We start from the raw sequence: 17,996 nt of genomic DNA, 5'->3' as shown, positions 1-17,996 counted from the left end.
TTCCTGTCTGTCTACGTCCATAGAATGTTAAAAAGTCAAAAAACAATCCTTATCATAAAAGGTTGTGTAGCTGCTACTTTGTAGCAGTTTGACTGACAATTTCTTTTTTAAAGATAATGTTCATAGGTATCGATATGTTTGGCTATCTGACACTCAGTACGTATACAATTCTGTAGGTCAGGGGCCGTTGTTGATGAGCATTTCCCCGTTTTTCCTTTTTAATGAGGCTACTTATAGTTCTTAATCTTAAATCACCATTATCACACTGGTGGTATAAACTAAGTTAATTATTTTGTAAGTACGTCAGAGTAAGAATTATTTTCTATGCTGCAGGCCTCCGACTCTTTATACCCATGGCAGGAAAAAAAAACTTTAATCCTCTATGTTTCAGTCCACATTGGCTATGCTGAAACAAAGGCCATAACAAATAATAACATCTCAATATGTCATGCATACTCTTAACTGCTTAATTGCGGAAAAAGTACTGTATAGTTCGTAGAGAAAAAAACTTGGAGATAATCATAATCATTTATTCATGACAATAACAAAGCAAGCACAACAGTTATTATTTATATATTTATTTGTATTTGATCACATAAATATCAAAAATATTTGGCTTTAAATGCAATACACCAGTCTCTTACAAAACAAGGTCTTTATTTTAATCTTTCTTGAATGACTTAATTTGATAATTGTCTTTACAACCAGCACATAACATCTAGTTGAGTGGGATTCCTGCAACCACCTCTGACTCAATGCCACACTCATCATTTCCACGCTTGATCTTGAAGAAACCTGAAACAAGAAGACATAAAAACATGTTTAACACCATTCACTCTCAACATTGCATGATTATATGACAATGAAAGACTGTGTGACCAAGAAACAAGACGTCCTTAAACCCTGGTCCTGTGGTACCTTTATTTCCCCAGTCACTGTTCCAGGAGTTTGCAGCGAGCCAATAGGGCGTCCCATTCTCCTCCCCCCAGCCGAGGATCTTAATGGCATGACCGCCGAGCATCTCTCCTGTCACATGCTGGTACACACCTACAGTAGAGGAACATTCATTGCAATAACACAGCAGTTATAAGACAGTAGTGATTGTCTTTCTACTTTTTAACATATACTACAGATTTTATAGAGAATAAACTATGCTTTTAATCACGTTTATATGTTGTAGGACAGTTACATACACTAATCTGTTTTGTTTTTTTGTGAAATACTGAATATTTGTTCTCAACACATAATGTGCAAATACTTCAAATATAACAATCTGAGAAGGAAAAAACATTCTTTATTTCGATTTCTCACCACACATGTCCACATTATGGCCTTAAATGATGATGAGTGGTCACATGATTCGTTTTAAGGGGTCATGAGACAAAAAGGTAGGGAAATCCTATAGTATGATTATAATATGGAACTCAAAAAGCAAAAATAGATTGCATGACAGTTATGTGTCTGACTAAATATGAAATACGCAAAATAAACCAGGTTTAAAGTTGATTTTCATTCTGAGATTTAGTCAAACTGCTTTAAATATAAATACTGAGGTTACTTGTCCTGCTTGTTTGCTGCTGTGTGTAGAGGAGAGGTGTGTGTGCATGCAGTTTGTTGTAGCTAACGTAGCGGAAAAGTCAAATCAGTCTCACTCACCAGTCTTGTACAGCAGAAAATCTGCATACACAGAGAAAGCTGCCTCCACAGGCCCGTTCTTGTACAGCTCGGTCATGATCTGCTCCTGTTTGGACGGGACGCTGTATGCGTGCTTACCTGAAGAGGGAGACACAGTTAACAAAATCATGTAGAAAGAGAAGCTACTGGGAGTGGGAAAATTGATTGTTTGGGGGTCTGTACCAAAGTTTTTGTCCTTCTGATAGGATGGTGAGTATCCATCAGCGCACAGCTCCACACACTTGGGAGTCTCCTGTTCTCCCTGACACGGAGGACGGGTCCCGTTCACATGATGCTCACAGGCAGGGATGCTGTAGGGTCGGCAGCCTGTCAAACACACCGTCAATTTAATCATGATTTTCTTTAAACCCATTTGCAGCTGAATTTTTTTTATTTCTCATTTGTTCTCTGGGATGTAAAGTTCAAAATCTGTGAAACTGGTCTTAATTACTTAGTCAGGGCACATGAGTATATTCACCATATTTTGGGAACAATTATCCCATGGGCCCATAAATAATTGAGTATTTGATTTTTCAAATAATTTTCAAAAGATTTGTCATGAATTTGCCACAATAATCAAAGTGTGATTTGTCATGTGATCAAAACATTTCAAAGTTGTTCCATTAGATGCTTGCTAAACGTTTTTTCATAGTAGATTTCAAGACGTAAGACAAATCAGAACTAATGCTGTGGCATATTTTCTAATAATACTTCATATCTATTTCAGTTCACAGCTTACCAACGTTGGAGTTATACAGGCCTCCTGTCACAAGCCCTTTTTTCGCCCAGAACATCCAAGCAGCAGCTGGATTACCACCGAAACAGCTGCATCCAAAGGAGGATAAAAACTCCATGAGCGTTGTTGTTTAATATCCTCTAAAAATACCTGGAATTAATTCGTTTTGCTACTCATATACTCACCCCATGCCACATTCATCACAGCAGGAGAGCAGATCTTCAGCGGAGATCTCCAAAGAAACCTGACCACTGCTGTGGATACACAACCTGTCGGATATCGCCTCAACTGCCCCGAAGGCCTGTGGGGAAAGAACATTTGATTACTGGTTTAAGAATATGCTAGTTGGCTCTTAAATGCACTTTAATTGTCTTTTAATTCCCTTTAACCTGCAGTATTACAGCTTGCCCTGTCTAGTACACTGTTGTGTCCTTTTGTTGGCCTGTCTTACCCAGCAGGACCCGCAGGATCCCTGGTCCCTGATCTGTTTGATTGTGGGACAGTTAGGCCACTGCTGGCGCGGGTCGAAGCTTTCGGGAAGCCTTATGCCTTCAGTATTGTGAACCCTGAAGAAGAGAGGACAATCACTGATCTCTGCAGATAAGATGAACCTGCTGACTGTCACCTGTTTCAGCATGTGAGAGACTGCACGCACACATAAATCTGTGCCCTCTCACACTCATTAAACTTACACCTCTGGCAGCCTGGGTCCGTTCAGTATTGTCCCACACAGTCCCTTCACATAGCTGATGTCAATGTTGTAGAAGTTCTGCCCAGCCTGGACATAAAGAGATTACGTTTAATGGGAGATTAAAGAAATCACAGCAATCTTGGACGGCAGGTTTTTCTTGTTGCTGAAAAGACAGTTATCAGAAAAAATAACCCGAATTGACTTACTGTCCAGGTGGTGTTGGCTTTGTTAATAAGGTCCACCATCTCTGAGGAGGCATGAGGGCGTTGAGGTCGTGCCAAGGTGACAGAGACCGTCACAACGACACAAAGGAGAGCCAGAGGATGCATCCTTCAAACCAGATGACAGTCTGAAAAATCACCTAGAAGGAAAAATGTTGTATTACTTGAACATGAACATCACAAGGAAAGACAGTTTCACTTAGATCAGGATTTTCCTGTAATACCCCTGGAACCTCATGTTGTTTCTTCTCAAAATATGAATTCAACAACTCAACAAATATTGAGTAGAAGAATTTGAAGATGACGAAGCGGTACCTGTACAAGTCCAGCGCAACTACAGAATGCAAGATAGTAGCACATAATGTTTTTATATGATCATTATTAGCATCTATCTCTGTTCTTTTCAGAAGCATTAATGAATTGCCACATATTGCAGTGCTGACATGTGAAACCAAATTGTTGTTTTTGATCAATTAAAAAAGAAATTACAAGGAAGGAAATGGAGTCGCAGAAGCAAGTGAATCTACATACAAATATCAGAGAAAAAATATAAGCTACATATAATATAAGCTTATTCAACATTCACTCAAAAGTGAAGATGGTATGAAAGTCTAGCAGCTTTAAAGAGAACAATTTAACACAATATAACACAAGAAAGACGATCTCTCAAATATACTGTAGGTCTTGAACATTTACCTGCAGTTGTTTTTGATCAACGTCCTCCTGCAAATCCCTTCTGAAACTGAACTGAAGTACTTTCACTTTTTACAAGCAGTAAGTCATTCAATCACATGTCTCTATGATAAATGCATTGTCAGTAAACATGTGACTGAAATAAAAGTATTTCCAAAGCTTGACAGGTGATCTTAAAATGATGACCTGACAACAATACAGAGAACATTTATGACTTAACATTATTGTTGACTCATATTTACCTTTGAACAATGCTGTACAATTGTTGAGTCTAGGCTCTATTAAAATATTCACCCACTTCGTGTTGTTTGCACAATAACAATTCAGGCTGATTAGATTATTTAACTTCTTTATTTGTCTCATATATGTACAAATCAAAATGTCACATTACATATAAATGTTTGTAGCTCTCCTTTGGTTCTGTACAAGGTAACTCTGTGCAAGCCTTTCTACTCACCAAAGCTGCATTAAGGACACTTTAGCTAGCAGTCACGATATGGTTTTTTTTCAGATATGAAATGTATCAGAAATTACATTTGTTCTTCCTCATTCATTTAAAAAGTTCATGTCAAAACTACATAGGAATAGCTTCTTTTTCCTCCTATTTCTAAAGCCATAGAAATGTAACACAAAGACGTATAAGTGGTGAAATAAAGTTATAGTGTTGGAGGATGCAGATGCAACAGATTAACTGTAAAGTGCATGATTGTAACTTATATTTACTTTGAGTGTTTCTCCTGAAGAAACATAGTGAGATGGATATTAAACTTGCTTTAAATTTGACCTGAAAAATATAAGAGTTGACACAGAATCAAACAAAAACCTAATGGAATTAGTGACTGCCCTCTCTTAGATCCTTGAAAAAGGCAGTGTCATGTAATTTGCATTTACCAATTAATGGGAAAAATTACTACCTTCTGTCTTTAAATGTTAAATATGCTGAATAACTTTATTCAAGGGGTCAAAATGTTACAAATGAAACAAAAAAAGAACAGAATCAACATAAACAAACAAGAAAACACCCTGAATTGTTTTAATGTGTGATTTATGCTGGTGAATATGACCACACAACATGTTGTGTAATTAATGTATCCAGATGCAGGATGGACCACTATAAATCACTGTCAAACAACCTAAAGAGACCGGCCTGCTACCAGAAACCCCACATAGTTTAAATATGTCCATGTTCCTCTGAAGGCTGTAGGAGGGCAGTGTTTCAGATTCCAGATAGAAAGGAACTGGACATCCAGAGTGGGCAAAAAGGGGCTTTCTGAGTCTGTGGGCCCCGGTGAGGTTAGGATCAATGGGTTCACTGTCCCTTCATGTCCCCGGTGCCCTGTGCCTGTGCTGCGGTGGTGCTGAGGTACTGCCAGCTGAGAGCAGCCAGCAGCATGGCAGCAGACAAGTACATGGGCGACAGGTGGGCAGTCCTGGAGGGCAGGTTGCTCTGTGACACGGCCGACTTCTCCCGTATTAGAGCCAGGATGCGCAGGGTCTTGTCCCGGGTCGGGTCCGTGTGGGAGACCTTCTGTAGAATCTGCAGAGAGGGAGAATGGGATGTTAAGTGTCACTCAGTACAATCATGTGAAATACTTTAGATGGGAAGTTGGATTAAGAAAAACATTCACTAGAGTAGAAAGACATACGAAATAAAACAATACATATTACTTACAAAACATAAGAAGAAATAATAAAATAATATCCATACAAAATTGCACTCAGTGTGGGTACGTTATGTCTGTGTCAGAAAACACTTTTAAACTTTTACCAGAGGGTGTCACCAAAGCACAGTTTGCATTAAAACTGAGAAGTTTTATTATTGAAGCAAGACTTGTTTTGCAGAACACCAGAACTAACTGACTGGGTTTAACGTTTGACTGAAACTGTGTCTCCTGTAAAAACGAAAGAAGGAGAAAGAACAGAACGAAATGGAAATTTAAGTGGGGTAAACATTTTTTTACTTAATTAAAATCTTGGGAGAAAAGCAGAAGCTAAATATTATCATGGCTGGAGCTGTATGATGTATGAAAGTGCATTCGTAAAATATTTGTGTTTAGTCTTTTTGGGGTTATTTGTGTTGTTTGGTTTTGTTTTCCCTCTCTTTTCTGGTTGAGTAATATGTATCGACATTTATGAGTCATGTGGTTGTTAAATTGCTGTTTGAAAAGATAACAAATAAAGACTTAAATGATTTTTTTAAAAGGGCACCAATATGGTGAAAGCCAACATGACGACACACCCACCTCCTGGTTGTACTGGGCCATGATGGTCTGCACGGCTCTCATGTTGGTGGCCTCCATCATGAGCGTGACCGCCTGCCCCTTCCTAATCTTCACCACTCCCTTGAACAACATGGGGTTGTTGTAGCAAGTCGACAGAGTAGCTATTGCCATCACCTGATCAGGAGAGAATAAACATGTAGTTGAAGGAAAGGAGTTAAAGAAATAATGACATTTATACTATATTGTTGCCTCCTTTTTTCTCATCAACAATATTGCATGTTGGTCAAGTAGCAGTTAGCATTTAATGATGCGATGCTGTTTTATCTCGTGTTAGTCATGGAAAAGGAAGTACACTGAAAGGTAGTAAATGTAAAATGGACAGTATTTATATAGCATTTTCATAAGCATTTAACCATTCTTTGCGACTTCTCAAAGTCACTATTCACGAATCCAAACTTTGACATGCTAAGTGCAATCACCTCAGGCAAGCTAACATTCAACCACTTCTATAGGAAACAACTTTGGGTTAAGTATCTTGCCCAAGGATTCATCGAAATGTTGTTTGCAGGAGCTGGGATCGAACCCATAACCTACCTCACAGCCACAGTAATAAGACATAAGTCAGTGTGTACCTGTGGAATGGCGCAGAAGTTGAAGACGCTCTGGTTTTGCAGGCGGGACAGGTAGGCGATAACATCGGGGACGTGTCGCAGAGCGTCAGTGACCAGAAAGTTGAGACAGGAGAGAGCCGAGTCCAGCTTCTCAGGCTGAGCAAAGTCCTCCAGACGACCTGCAAACTGACTCCAAGCCTGCACGGGGACACGAGATATTAACACATCACATATGGTACTGTTTTTTTTTTTTTTAAATCAATATTCAGTAAACCTCTAAGCAACATCATCAAGAAGTCAAAAGGAATCATGTCAGTTTTTATATTTAGTAAGAGACACAATATACATAAAAGGTGTTTGAGACACTAGCTGACTTAAAAATGTTGGTCTTTGTTTGTAAAATCTGTATATTCTGCATTTCTGTTACTATCGAATTTCAAAACTGTGGTGATCAGGAAAACAAACACTCAAACCAGGGCAGAGGACAGGTTCTTACCTCTTGAGGCCAGAAGGCGCGTCCCACCTGAATGTCCTCCAGATAATCTCGGATGATGTTCGTCTTCTGGAGAAACAGGCCCATGGAGTTAGCCATCTCGGTGTCACGCCCCACCTCGGGGTCCTCCAGCTGGGACGCAGAGAACAGCTGAGACAGGCCGATACCAACCAGCCCCGCCACGTAATGGCAATACTGAGGATAACAGAAGACCACATGGGATCAGATTTCATTGTCCAAGCATGATATGTATTCTGGTTTATGATTAAGCAAACACAGTTATTCTAACATCCAAAGATTTTAAAACATTTATTCAATATTGTCAAAGTCATAGACAAATAGTTGGTTTTATATAAGGTTTTACGTGGTGTATTGTAAGACTGCATCAAAATCAAGTTACCATAATGACTAAAATATTTTTAACATAACACATCGGTAAGACAGAATGAAGCTGCAGAGATACAAGTCAATATTGCATATAGAAAAGTAAAATAGCATATATTTTTTCATATCTTATGTTATGGAAAGTGCAGGGTATTATAAACTCTGTTAGATATCTGTTTGTGTTGTAAGGATATGCACTTTTGCCATTTAGTACAAGTCATTGTTCTACTCCTGTCATTTATCTAACATTTTTGCTGTTATTTTAAGATAAGGTTGATATTTACCAGGTCCCACTCCTTCATGGATCCCACTTTCTTATCCAGGAACTCAGCCATTCCTACTCCCATACGGTGGCAGATATCTGAGATGACGTCTCGGTATTCCTTAGCGAGGTTTCTGAACTCCACTGATATCTGGAATGCAAGTACATATAAAGATTGTAGTAACAGATACAAGTGACAAAGATTTCATTTCAGATTTTTCTATCGAATACCAGCCTAGACATTTATAAAAGGAACTACATCAGTAAATGACACTCTTGAGGCCGTTCCAAGTAAAACCATGCCGAGCTACTGACCGTGGGGAAATCTGCCAGAACCTGTCGGTCTTTCTCCTGGCTCTCGGTGAAGCGCCACTCATCCTGGTACAGGAAGGTGTGGAAATCATTCAGCATGGGGACCTTCTTGTCCATAGGAATCGTCATGTCGTCCTCCACCGTGTCCAGCGCTCGCAGCACCAGGTAGAAAATACAAACTGCATGCCTGGATCAGAAAGATAGGAGAAGGCTTTTAGTGTCTTTTCACATGCTGACTGAAAAGATGCATATCCTTGAATCAAAAGACAAAAATAGCAGGCGTGTCAAAGAGGTCGTCACAGGTCAGGGTAGTCTATATGTAGAGGATTCTTTCCGACCGAGGATATATAAAGTGGACACCCACACACTTAGGATGTGTATTTTATGTTTAATAACTTACTCATTAAATGTCCATCTGTGTTTGTTTGATTAAGTGTGACATTGAGACATGAGCAGATAAGCTGATCAATCATTCTGTTGATCTGTTGATGTAGATCAACAGAAAAAATGAATGTACTGTATAAAGTGCTTTGTCATACTGAATCTAAATACATCCTTACAGATATGTAGCCTTATTTCCTTGGTAAATTACAGCAAACTATTGCCAACTGTGCGTTTGTATTGGTACAAGAAATTACTTAAATCATTAAGTCCTGCAGTGGACTTTGGTTTGTTGAGGCTGATACCTGTTGTTGAATTGATAAGCTATCATGTGCAAAATGTCTTCAAAAATAATGACTTATACATTCTGAGTGCCTGACACAAACGCAGTCTGCATGGAGCTGTGTCTTGTGTCAAACACGGTTGCAACCCCACAGGTGATACCGTCATTTGTGGGTACTTTTGGTAGAATATCAAAGACGCGCCAGATAACATAATGGATGCAATCCGAGTATTATGTTTAAACTGCTGATAGTGGTGTTGACGATGTTAATCACTTTAATGTGTCTTTTGCACATTATGCACATGTGTTACTCAGAGAACTAGTGCAGAAAATAGAAGTACCCCAGCCAACGCCCATCTGCCCTTCACGAAGAAAACATGCCCACAGACACACCCCTCCACCTGGAGCCAAGGCTGCAGTGGAATAGTCCAAAAGCCAGCTATATCGTCTATTCCTATCGTCTATTGCTTAACCTCTGTGTGAAAAGTCACGGGTTTAAGGAATAGTGGATAGGAGAATTCAAAAGGATTTAGGAGAAGAGACTGCGGTGCCTTGAGAATCGACTGCAATTTCACTATCCGACGTATTTATGATGCGCCAGCGGACGTCATGAATACGCGTCTGCTGTGGGGAAACTACAGTTTTCTATACAGCAGACTACATGGATGTTTCATAAGAACGGATGACTGTAAACTCATCTAGAGACTCTGCACCGTGCTCTGATGGTGTTGTGTTATGCTTTATGAACGTAGACAACAGAGAAACATAATATGCATGACTCACCTCAACTCCCCGTCCAGCGCTTGAATGACAGCTGCAAAACTGCGACTGGTTTGGTTCAGATACAGATAGCAGGTCCGCAGACTCTCACTCATGGATTCCTGGCAAGAGAGACAGGAGAAGGTCGAGTGTCGGTAAAAACATGCGGGTCTGAGGGCGCTGGAGGGTCGGGCGGCCTCCTGCAGGGCCCGCTCCCCCAGTCTCCAGCACGAGAGGAGGGACCGAGGAGCGGACCCGCAGCCACGCGGCGCCACCGACAGAGAGCGCTTGAACACGGACAGAGAGAAGGTACACTTGCAGCAAGCTCCGGCCATACGGACAGCCTGCGCGACCGACCCTGCAACTATGAAACGACTCTGTGCATGTCGACGCTACGGCTGGTGGGGAAGCTTGAAACATGTATCCTAGAGGACAAATGAGCGGAGGGTCGGGTGAGGCGAGGAACGCCACTGACTTCCAAGCAGTTTTCCCCACTGCGTAGAGGAGCGGATCTGCGCAGAGCGTTTGTAGATCTGTTGTTATGATTTTACTGCTCCTCCCACCTTTACCCAACAACAACACCAGTTGCGTATTTCACAACTTGCTGCAGTTTACAGCTAGGAAATAAGGCTAAAACTCAACATGCACTTCTGTTTTAAACCCTTCTGAATAACAGCAGACGGTTACATTAAAGCATAGAGGGTTTTGTGAGTGGAAAAAACATAATATTAAAAATAGCACTCGACTGCAGTTGCTTCTGCGTATGTTGACAATTTTTTTCTCAACTTTATTTATAAGAGGTACGCTGACAAACTATGCTCTACAAGTAAAGTAACGACTCGTGTAAGATGTTTCACATTGAAATACATTATAAATCAATTACCTATTACCTTACGTAATATTAAAAATCAAACACATTTATTTTTGCAATATTGAAAAAAATATTAAAGATATAAGTGTTAATCCTACTGAGGCAAATTTGCTTGGTGAGAATAAACTGTTTTATTTGTGTCTGATAACGGCAAGTTTGCTGCGAAAAATACATGGATAGCAGTGCATGGTGTGGACACCTGGTGGCAGACAGTGGGAAGTACAGTAGGATGTATGAGTGGAGTCAGGTGTTGAAGTCAAATCTGTGACCTGTCAGATTCTGTGAAGCTGGAGGGTTAACTTAACAGTGGTTAAGAAATATAAACAGCTGAAATGACTGACTATTACTATAACTAAAATGAATGACAATCTAAATGTTATAGGCTCACAACTTTTGCAACAGCCTCATTGACCCAAAATGAATTGCTGGTGGTCAGAGGTTAGTAAACCTTTGCATGCAAATGTTAGCATATTATCAAGTCATAAATCTGGCAGATCACAGAAAACTGGACAAACAGCTGGTACTAATACATCTGGCTGATGGAAACTAAATGCACATCTAGATGTCTGGGTTGGATTTGGCACTGTAGTAGCATCTATAATAAGTATTACTTACTGAACAAAGACACAATTTGTACTACAGGAAAGTGAGGGCTTGTGTTGCTACTGTCAACACGCTTGTTTCCAGCACTATCTTTGTATTCCTATTATTAGGTTAACTTCACTTTGCAGGGATATGCTTTTGTTAACCTTTTGTCTGGGTCATTTAATAATACGCCCAACCAGGATAAACTAACTGTTAACTTTAAACCATGGTACAGTATTTGCAGACTCTCTCTCTCTGGGTCACATTCGTGTTAAAACATTGGGATTAGCCGGTAAACGTGCGCACATCATCTCTCCCTGCTGTTGAACCCTCCAAGCTCCTTATGTAACGTAAATCCCAAGTCAATGGTCATATCAACCTGTGCACACCTGAGCCAACAAAGAGTGAGAGATCTCATTAGTGCATCTAGCAGAGTCTAGCCGAGCATGCCTCTGTGGGTTTCTGTTTCACTACCTACAACCTGTTTTTGGTGATGCTGTTAAATGAGGAACATCATGTGCTATAGGCTATGATCCGAAAGGCACGTTTGAAAATGAAATCCTGTAGGCAATACAACCTGCACACTGTCTTCATATGACTGTAGTATTATGTAGATATTAAAGTTATTCTCAGTATGTTCAATAAGAGTGTTTACTCACATAATCCAACTTTCGCATCACAGTGCTGCATCCCCCCATTTTAAATTTGAATAGGTTGAATATCTCTTCCGGGTGCCCCAGTGACTTCAGGATGTCCATGTTGCTTCAGGTTTTCTGCTGTTACTCTAACAAACTGATGTGTAAGTCTGCAGAGATGTTCACCCATCAAAGCGAAGCGTCCCGAGATGCAGTTGCACCAAGGAAAAAATGCGGCTCTCAGTACCAAACGTCGTCTGATCGACCGACGCCTCTGATTGGCTGGCGAGTCATGGGCATAGCGGCCAGTGCCCAATGAGCGAGCAGAGTGGCTGGTGTGATGCCCCGCCTCAGCGGAGTGACAGTGGAGCACGGCTTCTGATTGGTCCGTATTCTTCCGAATGGGAAACCATACCTGCTCATTTACATGATGTAATACTAGACTATAACACCCCTTGCTGCTAAATACAAACCAACTTTGTGCAATATGTGCTATATGTGCAATATATATATGCCATTAATAACTGTGTAATTTATACCTGGCCGCAAAATCAATATATATATATATATATATATATATATATATATATATAGCCTATATATGCCATTAATAACTGTAATTTATACCTGGCCGCAAAATCAATATATATATATATATATATATGCCATTAATAACTGTGTAATTTATACCTGGCCGCTAAATCCTAAGAACTGCTACAGGATTTAATTTGTAGATTTGATTTGTTTTTGATCGGTATTTTTGAAAATTATGTAACTTTTTTAGTTTTTATATATATTTTTTAGCATATTGTTTATTGTTTTATAACTTAGTACTTTTTTAGCATATTGTTTATTATATTATAACTTAGTACTTTTTTTAACGCATTTAAGATATGCAACACTAAGCTGTTTTCTGTTTTCCTGCTGTAGTGCTGCAAATTTCCCCTCTGGGACTAATAGAGGTATTCTGATTCTGATTCTGATACCTGTTGGTTGTGATCTAACTCTTTGACACAGCGTGTTAGCAATCATCTAATATATAACTCTAAGCTTTGTCTATTTGAAAACGTTTGTTCTATTGATTTGAATAGAAAACCTTTTATTTGTATATTTTGTCTGGTAGGCTTTTATGCCTTTTGGTCTGACTGTGATGCGATGTTTTTTTAGTTTTTTTTTACAGATATAATAATAATAATAATAATAATAATAATAATAATAATAAAGCTTTATTTATAACACATGCAGCTCAAAGTGTTTTACAAAATGACACATCACAAGTTAAAAACAAACAACAAGAAATTCCCCTCAGATTATTTATTAAGAACTTTAAAAAGGTATACATGCAGCAAATATATACCATTGTATCAGGTTTATCGACAAAAGGAGGTAAAATCTATGATAATATAAATATAAAGTTTATTATTTTTTTAGTCAGGTAATAAAAGGAGCTGAGGATTGTTCTAAGGGAGCTGAGGAGGAATATTAAGGAGGCTCAAGGCTCCTCAAATCTGTGTGGGATTGTAAAGTTCCTCTTTAACCTGAGCCTGAAGCAAGGAAGGGTACCACTGCTGTGGAAAACATCTGTATGGTACCAGTGCCTACAGTTTGTCTATCAATCTGGCATAGTTGTGGATGAAACTGTCCTCTGCACAGAGATCCCTTTCCCACCTGGAAAAAACAGGAATAACTATAAGAATCGTGGGTTTTTTTGTATTTCTCCAGTGCCTTTAATTCATGCTTCTGGGGGACAAGCTGGAGCACTGGGGGGAAATCACCACTGCACCTACTTTATTCATTTATCTTTCAACGCTTCATGATTAACATTGTCCCTTTTTAAGATATTCAACTGTTTTGATCACACAAGAAATGTAAGTTCCACAGCAGCAGAAAACTACAAGAACCTAGCAACATATAAATAAGCAACTCAATCAAACTTGATTATTATTATTATTATGTATTATGACCCTCTTAATAAAACAAAAAGTTAAAGATGAATATACATCAGTGAAGAGACGAGGAAATTGTGATTTAAAAACATCTATGCATGAATTTGCCTGCTGAGTTATAGTTAAGCTGAGCTGCTTCATTACAATGCTGCTTCATCATTGATTGACCAGAGGACATTAAGGTTTATCCAACGTGGAACACATACCATAACCTGACAGCTTACTAGCAATTTCACATTATATGCAGAAAAAACAAAGAAGGAGGAAGAGAGAGACAACTGCCAAAATAGGTTGAACGTATGAGGTCAACTTAAAATAATTAAATGGGACTAAGTGCTTTTCTAGGTAACAAAGATTCTTTCATAAATAAATAAAATCCCATGGGGTAAATACTAGGCTACTAATACAGCTTGTTAGAGATGTTTGTATAGTAGCCTATAGTAAAAACAAAGGTGCAACTAATTACACTGGTTCTGTATTTATTTTAATTTTATAACATTGATGTGGGAAAAGGAAAAAGCAATTTGTCCACAAAAATCGAAAGAGGGCATAATCAGTGCAATTCATTTACATGGGACACAACTGCGTTATATTTATAAGCTTACGAAAATAATGTTGATTAACAAATATGATATAATTTGTATTTAAAGCACCCTTCATTTGCAACATTGTAACGGAGGGGATCTAGGTGTTATGTTTGTGTAGAGTTTCATTAGGCTAAATGCGAAGCATTGTTTGCACCATTAGGTTGTGTGTTGCCTACAGTTATAATAGCATGTTTAGCACAAACACATATTGGAACACAAACAGACAAGCAAGTGTGGCGTTTAAAAACTTGTATTTGATGGCTTTATAATATCAGCAAGCAAGCAAACGTAACTCATGTTAATTTCTTATAGCCCAACCTATAATAAATAATAAATATGATATATAAAGGATTATGTTGTAGAACGTTTTCGGTGGCTTAATCAAAGTATTCATGAATAACAACGTAAGGGTCTTAAATTAAGTGATATACAGCGTAAGCCATAAGGTAGCCTACATCTTACCTGAGCGCTAACACTAATGGTCCGCGGTTAAAACGGTCCCAGTGGAAAGAAGACCTTTTTGTAAAGTAAAAACAGTTTCACAGAGTAAGCTACAGTAGGGGGTGATATAGTTGTTGGTAGCTTTTTCTGTATTGTTTTTAAATGTATTAATTATACATAGCTTCATAAATGTGTGCTTAGTATTGTGGATTTCATGTTTGATATAGTTTGACTTGTGTTTGACTATATGTGTAACAGGTGTGACTGTAAGTAACAGGCCTGTTTTTTGGTAGCACCTAATGGTGGGGGGCTATATAAGACTGCTCATACCGATTTGGGTTGTTACTGTGGGCAATGCAGCAGGCCTTACTGTTGCAGAGCATGATGCTAGCCATGTACGGACTTGTGAATAGTTTTCAAGAAATGCCCACATTTTGAGTTTGCTTTATTTTCTTCCTCCTTACTTCTGGACTGGTCCGCTCTCAGGTCAGTCAAACATATATTCCTTAAAGTAGAGAGGAGGGAAAGCTGCAGTATGCTAGCTATTTTTGTGAAGGCCTGCAGGTAAGTTCATTGACTGAATAAAGAAAGAGGATTTGTCAATATCTCTCTGTATTGCACGCAGGCATAAAGATCTAGGTTTCTTAACTCCGTGAAATTTCCCTCCAAACTATAAATGCCATCTCGTCTCTACGTGGCAAAAACCCCTGGACTATTTTTCTATAAATCAAATCACCCCAGGGTTCACATACATCGACAAACCTCGCACACAAGGGCGGGGTGGTGGCATAGCTGCTAACAGAAAATACATTAAAACGATAATAATCTCCATCCCCGATGTTTTTTCATTTGAACACCTGGTCTTCAAACTCTCTGGTCCCACTCCCCTGATCACAGCCATCATCTACCGTCCCCCGAAGCCAAACCCCTCCTTTCTCTCCGACCTCTGTGATATTCTCACTCAGCTTTCTGCCATATCCCCATCTGTTCTCCTCTTAGGTGATTTTAACATTCACGTTGACGACCCGACCTGCAAATATGCCTCTACATTTTTGGGAACCCTTCACTGCTGCAACTTCTCTCAACACATCAACTTCCCAAAACACACACATCCTGGACTTGGTCTGCTCCACTGGTCTCACCATCCATCATCTGTCCAGCCTCAATCTCCACATCTCGGATCACCTGGCCAGCATCATGGACATCAACATCCCCATCCCCGCCCAAAAGCAAAAACACACAATAACCTACAGAAATCTCAAATCCATCTCACCTTCAGCAATCACTGCCTCCATTACCTGCAAGATGGAGGTGTCTTGTCATTAGTTTCCCTGGTGTGTCTAATTGTCTGATTATGTTCACCTGGGCCCCTGTGTTTTCTCCTCCCTCCTCACCTGTGTCTTGTTGTGTGATTGAGTCTTGTGTGTATTTAAGTTCTGGGTTGTCTGTCTGTCTTGGTCGGTTCGTCTTGTTCTCTGTCTAGTTCTGCGGTGAGTGTTCTGTTTTGTCATTGTATATATATATACCATAGCCTTGAAATAAAGGAATTTTCAGTTTATATCTGCATTTGGGTCCTGCTTGTTTCACAAACCGTGACAGTACGAACCGACCAAGAAATGGGCCCAGCAGATCCGTTAGAGTCGGAATTATTACATTTTTCCTTTTTTTTGGCTAACTGCTCGGATAGATGGAAGAGAGCACCCGGAGTTCAGCAGCGGGAGGCTGTGTTGTCGGAGGCGCGCCAGATGGCTAGAGAGAAACCAGGTATGGTGAAGTTCTTACCTGGCTGGATTTCAAAGATCCTCCCTGTGTGTGATTCCCGGCCTGCTAGCCCCAGACTTGCTAGCTCCCGGCCTCCCAATTCCCAACCTGGCACCATACGCCTCGGTGGGTTTCGTCTGCAGTCAACCCATGCTTCTGCCCCAGTTCGTGCTCCTGTCCAGGAGTCATATTCTGGAACTCGTCTGGCTTATGGAGGTCCACGGAGTATTCAGGCGGCTGCTAAGAGGAGTCGCAAGGCCAAGCTAGCAGCTCAAGCCCCAAGAGCCATGGTTCCGGCTCCAGAACCGGACCTTACAGCCATGTTTCCGGGTCCAGAACCGGACCTTACAGCCATGTTCCCGGCTTCAGTGCCAGCTCCAGTAACCATGGTCCCGACTCCGGCTCCTCGTCACCTGCTGACTCATCGGCCGACGCCAGCTCCTCGAGTCCTGTCGGCGTACCGGCCGACTCCAGCACCTCGTCTCCTGTTGGCTGTCCGTCCGACGCCAACTCCCCGGGTTCTGTTGGCGAACCAACCCACTCAAGTGTCGTTGGAGGTCCCGCAGACTGCCCCGCTGCCGAGGGTCCTGCCAACCCCATGTCCTGTGCCGTTGGAGGTCCCGCAGACTACTCTTCTGCCGGGGGTCCTGCCAACTCCATGTCTTGTGACGTTGGAGGTCCCGCAGACTACTCTTCTGCTGGGGGTCCTGCCAACTCCATGTCTGGTCCCGTTGGAGGTCCCGCAGACTACTCTTCTGCCGGGGGTCCTGCCAACCCCATGTCCTGAGCTGTTGGAGGTCCCGCCGACTACTCTTCTGCCGGGGGTCCTGCCAACTCCATGTCCTGTCGCGTTGGGGATTCCGCCGACTGCTCTCCTGCCGGGGATCCTGCCGGTCCTGTGTCCTCTTCCATGGGGGATCTTGCCGACACCGGCTCCTGACCGGCCTCCGGAGGTGTCTGGTCTTCACCCCTCCTCGGACTCTGCCTTGCCCCCGGGCCGTCCGCCCGAGATTCCCTCCATGGACTCTGCCTTGCCCCCGGGCCGTCCGCCCGAATTCCCCTTTTTGAACTCTGCCTTGCCCCTGGGCCGTCCGCCCGAATTCCCCTTTTTGAACTCTGCCTTGCCCCCGGGCCGTGCGCCCGAATTCCCCTTTTTTGAACTCTGCCTTGCCCCCGGGCCGTCCGCCCCACTTCTCCCCTATGACCCCCATGCAAATGTCCCACTTCATGACTGGAATTAACTCCACCTGCACACTTGACCCAATGCCCTCCAAATGTGTTAAAGAGAGCCTCCCTGCCATCTCCCAGCTCATCGCCACCATCATTAACTCCTCCCTCAGATCTGGATCCGTTCCCCCCTCTCTCAAACTGGCTGCTGTCACACCCATTCTCAAAAGACCTGGACTCACATCCGACATCATGTCCAACTTCCAGCCCATCTCAAATCT

General features: G+C 41.2%; 2 protein-coding genes across 3 annotated transcripts; both read right to left on the bottom strand.

Annotated features, from left to right (window-relative positions):
* Positions 1-514: 514 nt before the first annotated feature.
* ctsbb (cathepsin Bb) lies at positions 515-4,144 on the bottom strand. Its single transcript, XM_079646356.1, has 10 exons — positions 4,019-4,144; positions 3,308-3,462; positions 3,103-3,188; positions 2,862-2,976; positions 2,596-2,711; positions 2,414-2,499; positions 1,858-2,001; positions 1,657-1,773; positions 919-1,047; positions 515-795 (listed from the first exon to the last, which is right to left on the bottom strand). The coding sequence occupies exons 2-10, from the start codon at positions 3,428-3,430 to the stop codon at positions 719-721; spliced, it is 993 nt and encodes a 330-aa protein (XP_079502482.1). The 5' UTR covers positions 3,431-3,462; positions 4,019-4,144; the 3' UTR covers positions 515-718.
* Positions 4,145-4,347: 203 nt separating this feature from the next.
* Positions 4,348-12,039, bottom strand: fdft1 (farnesyl-diphosphate farnesyltransferase 1). 2 transcript variants are annotated; one of them, XM_079642792.1, is made up of 8 exons: positions 11,838-12,039; positions 9,747-9,844; positions 8,303-8,486; positions 8,010-8,138; positions 7,345-7,536; positions 6,870-7,046; positions 6,259-6,411; positions 4,348-5,552 (listed from the first exon to the last, which is right to left on the bottom strand). In XM_079642792.1, the coding sequence occupies exons 1-8, from the start codon at positions 11,934-11,936 to the stop codon at positions 5,325-5,327; spliced, it is 1,260 nt and encodes a 419-aa protein (XP_079498918.1). In that variant the 5' UTR covers positions 11,937-12,039; the 3' UTR covers positions 4,348-5,324. The 2 variants fall into 2 exon arrangements, with proteins under 2 accessions (XP_079498918.1, XP_079498917.1); XM_079642791.1 differs by lacking the exon at positions 11,838-12,039 and having other exon boundaries at positions 9,747-10,641.
* Positions 12,040-17,996: the final 5,957 nt, after the last annotated feature.

The sequence above is a fragment of the Notothenia rossii genome, assembly GCF_949606895.1.
Source record: "Notothenia rossii genome assembly, chromosome: 8".
Lineage (NCBI taxonomy): Eukaryota > Metazoa > Chordata > Actinopteri > Perciformes > Nototheniidae > Notothenia > Notothenia rossii.
This window is presented reverse-complemented; position numbering and strand designations above follow the sequence as displayed.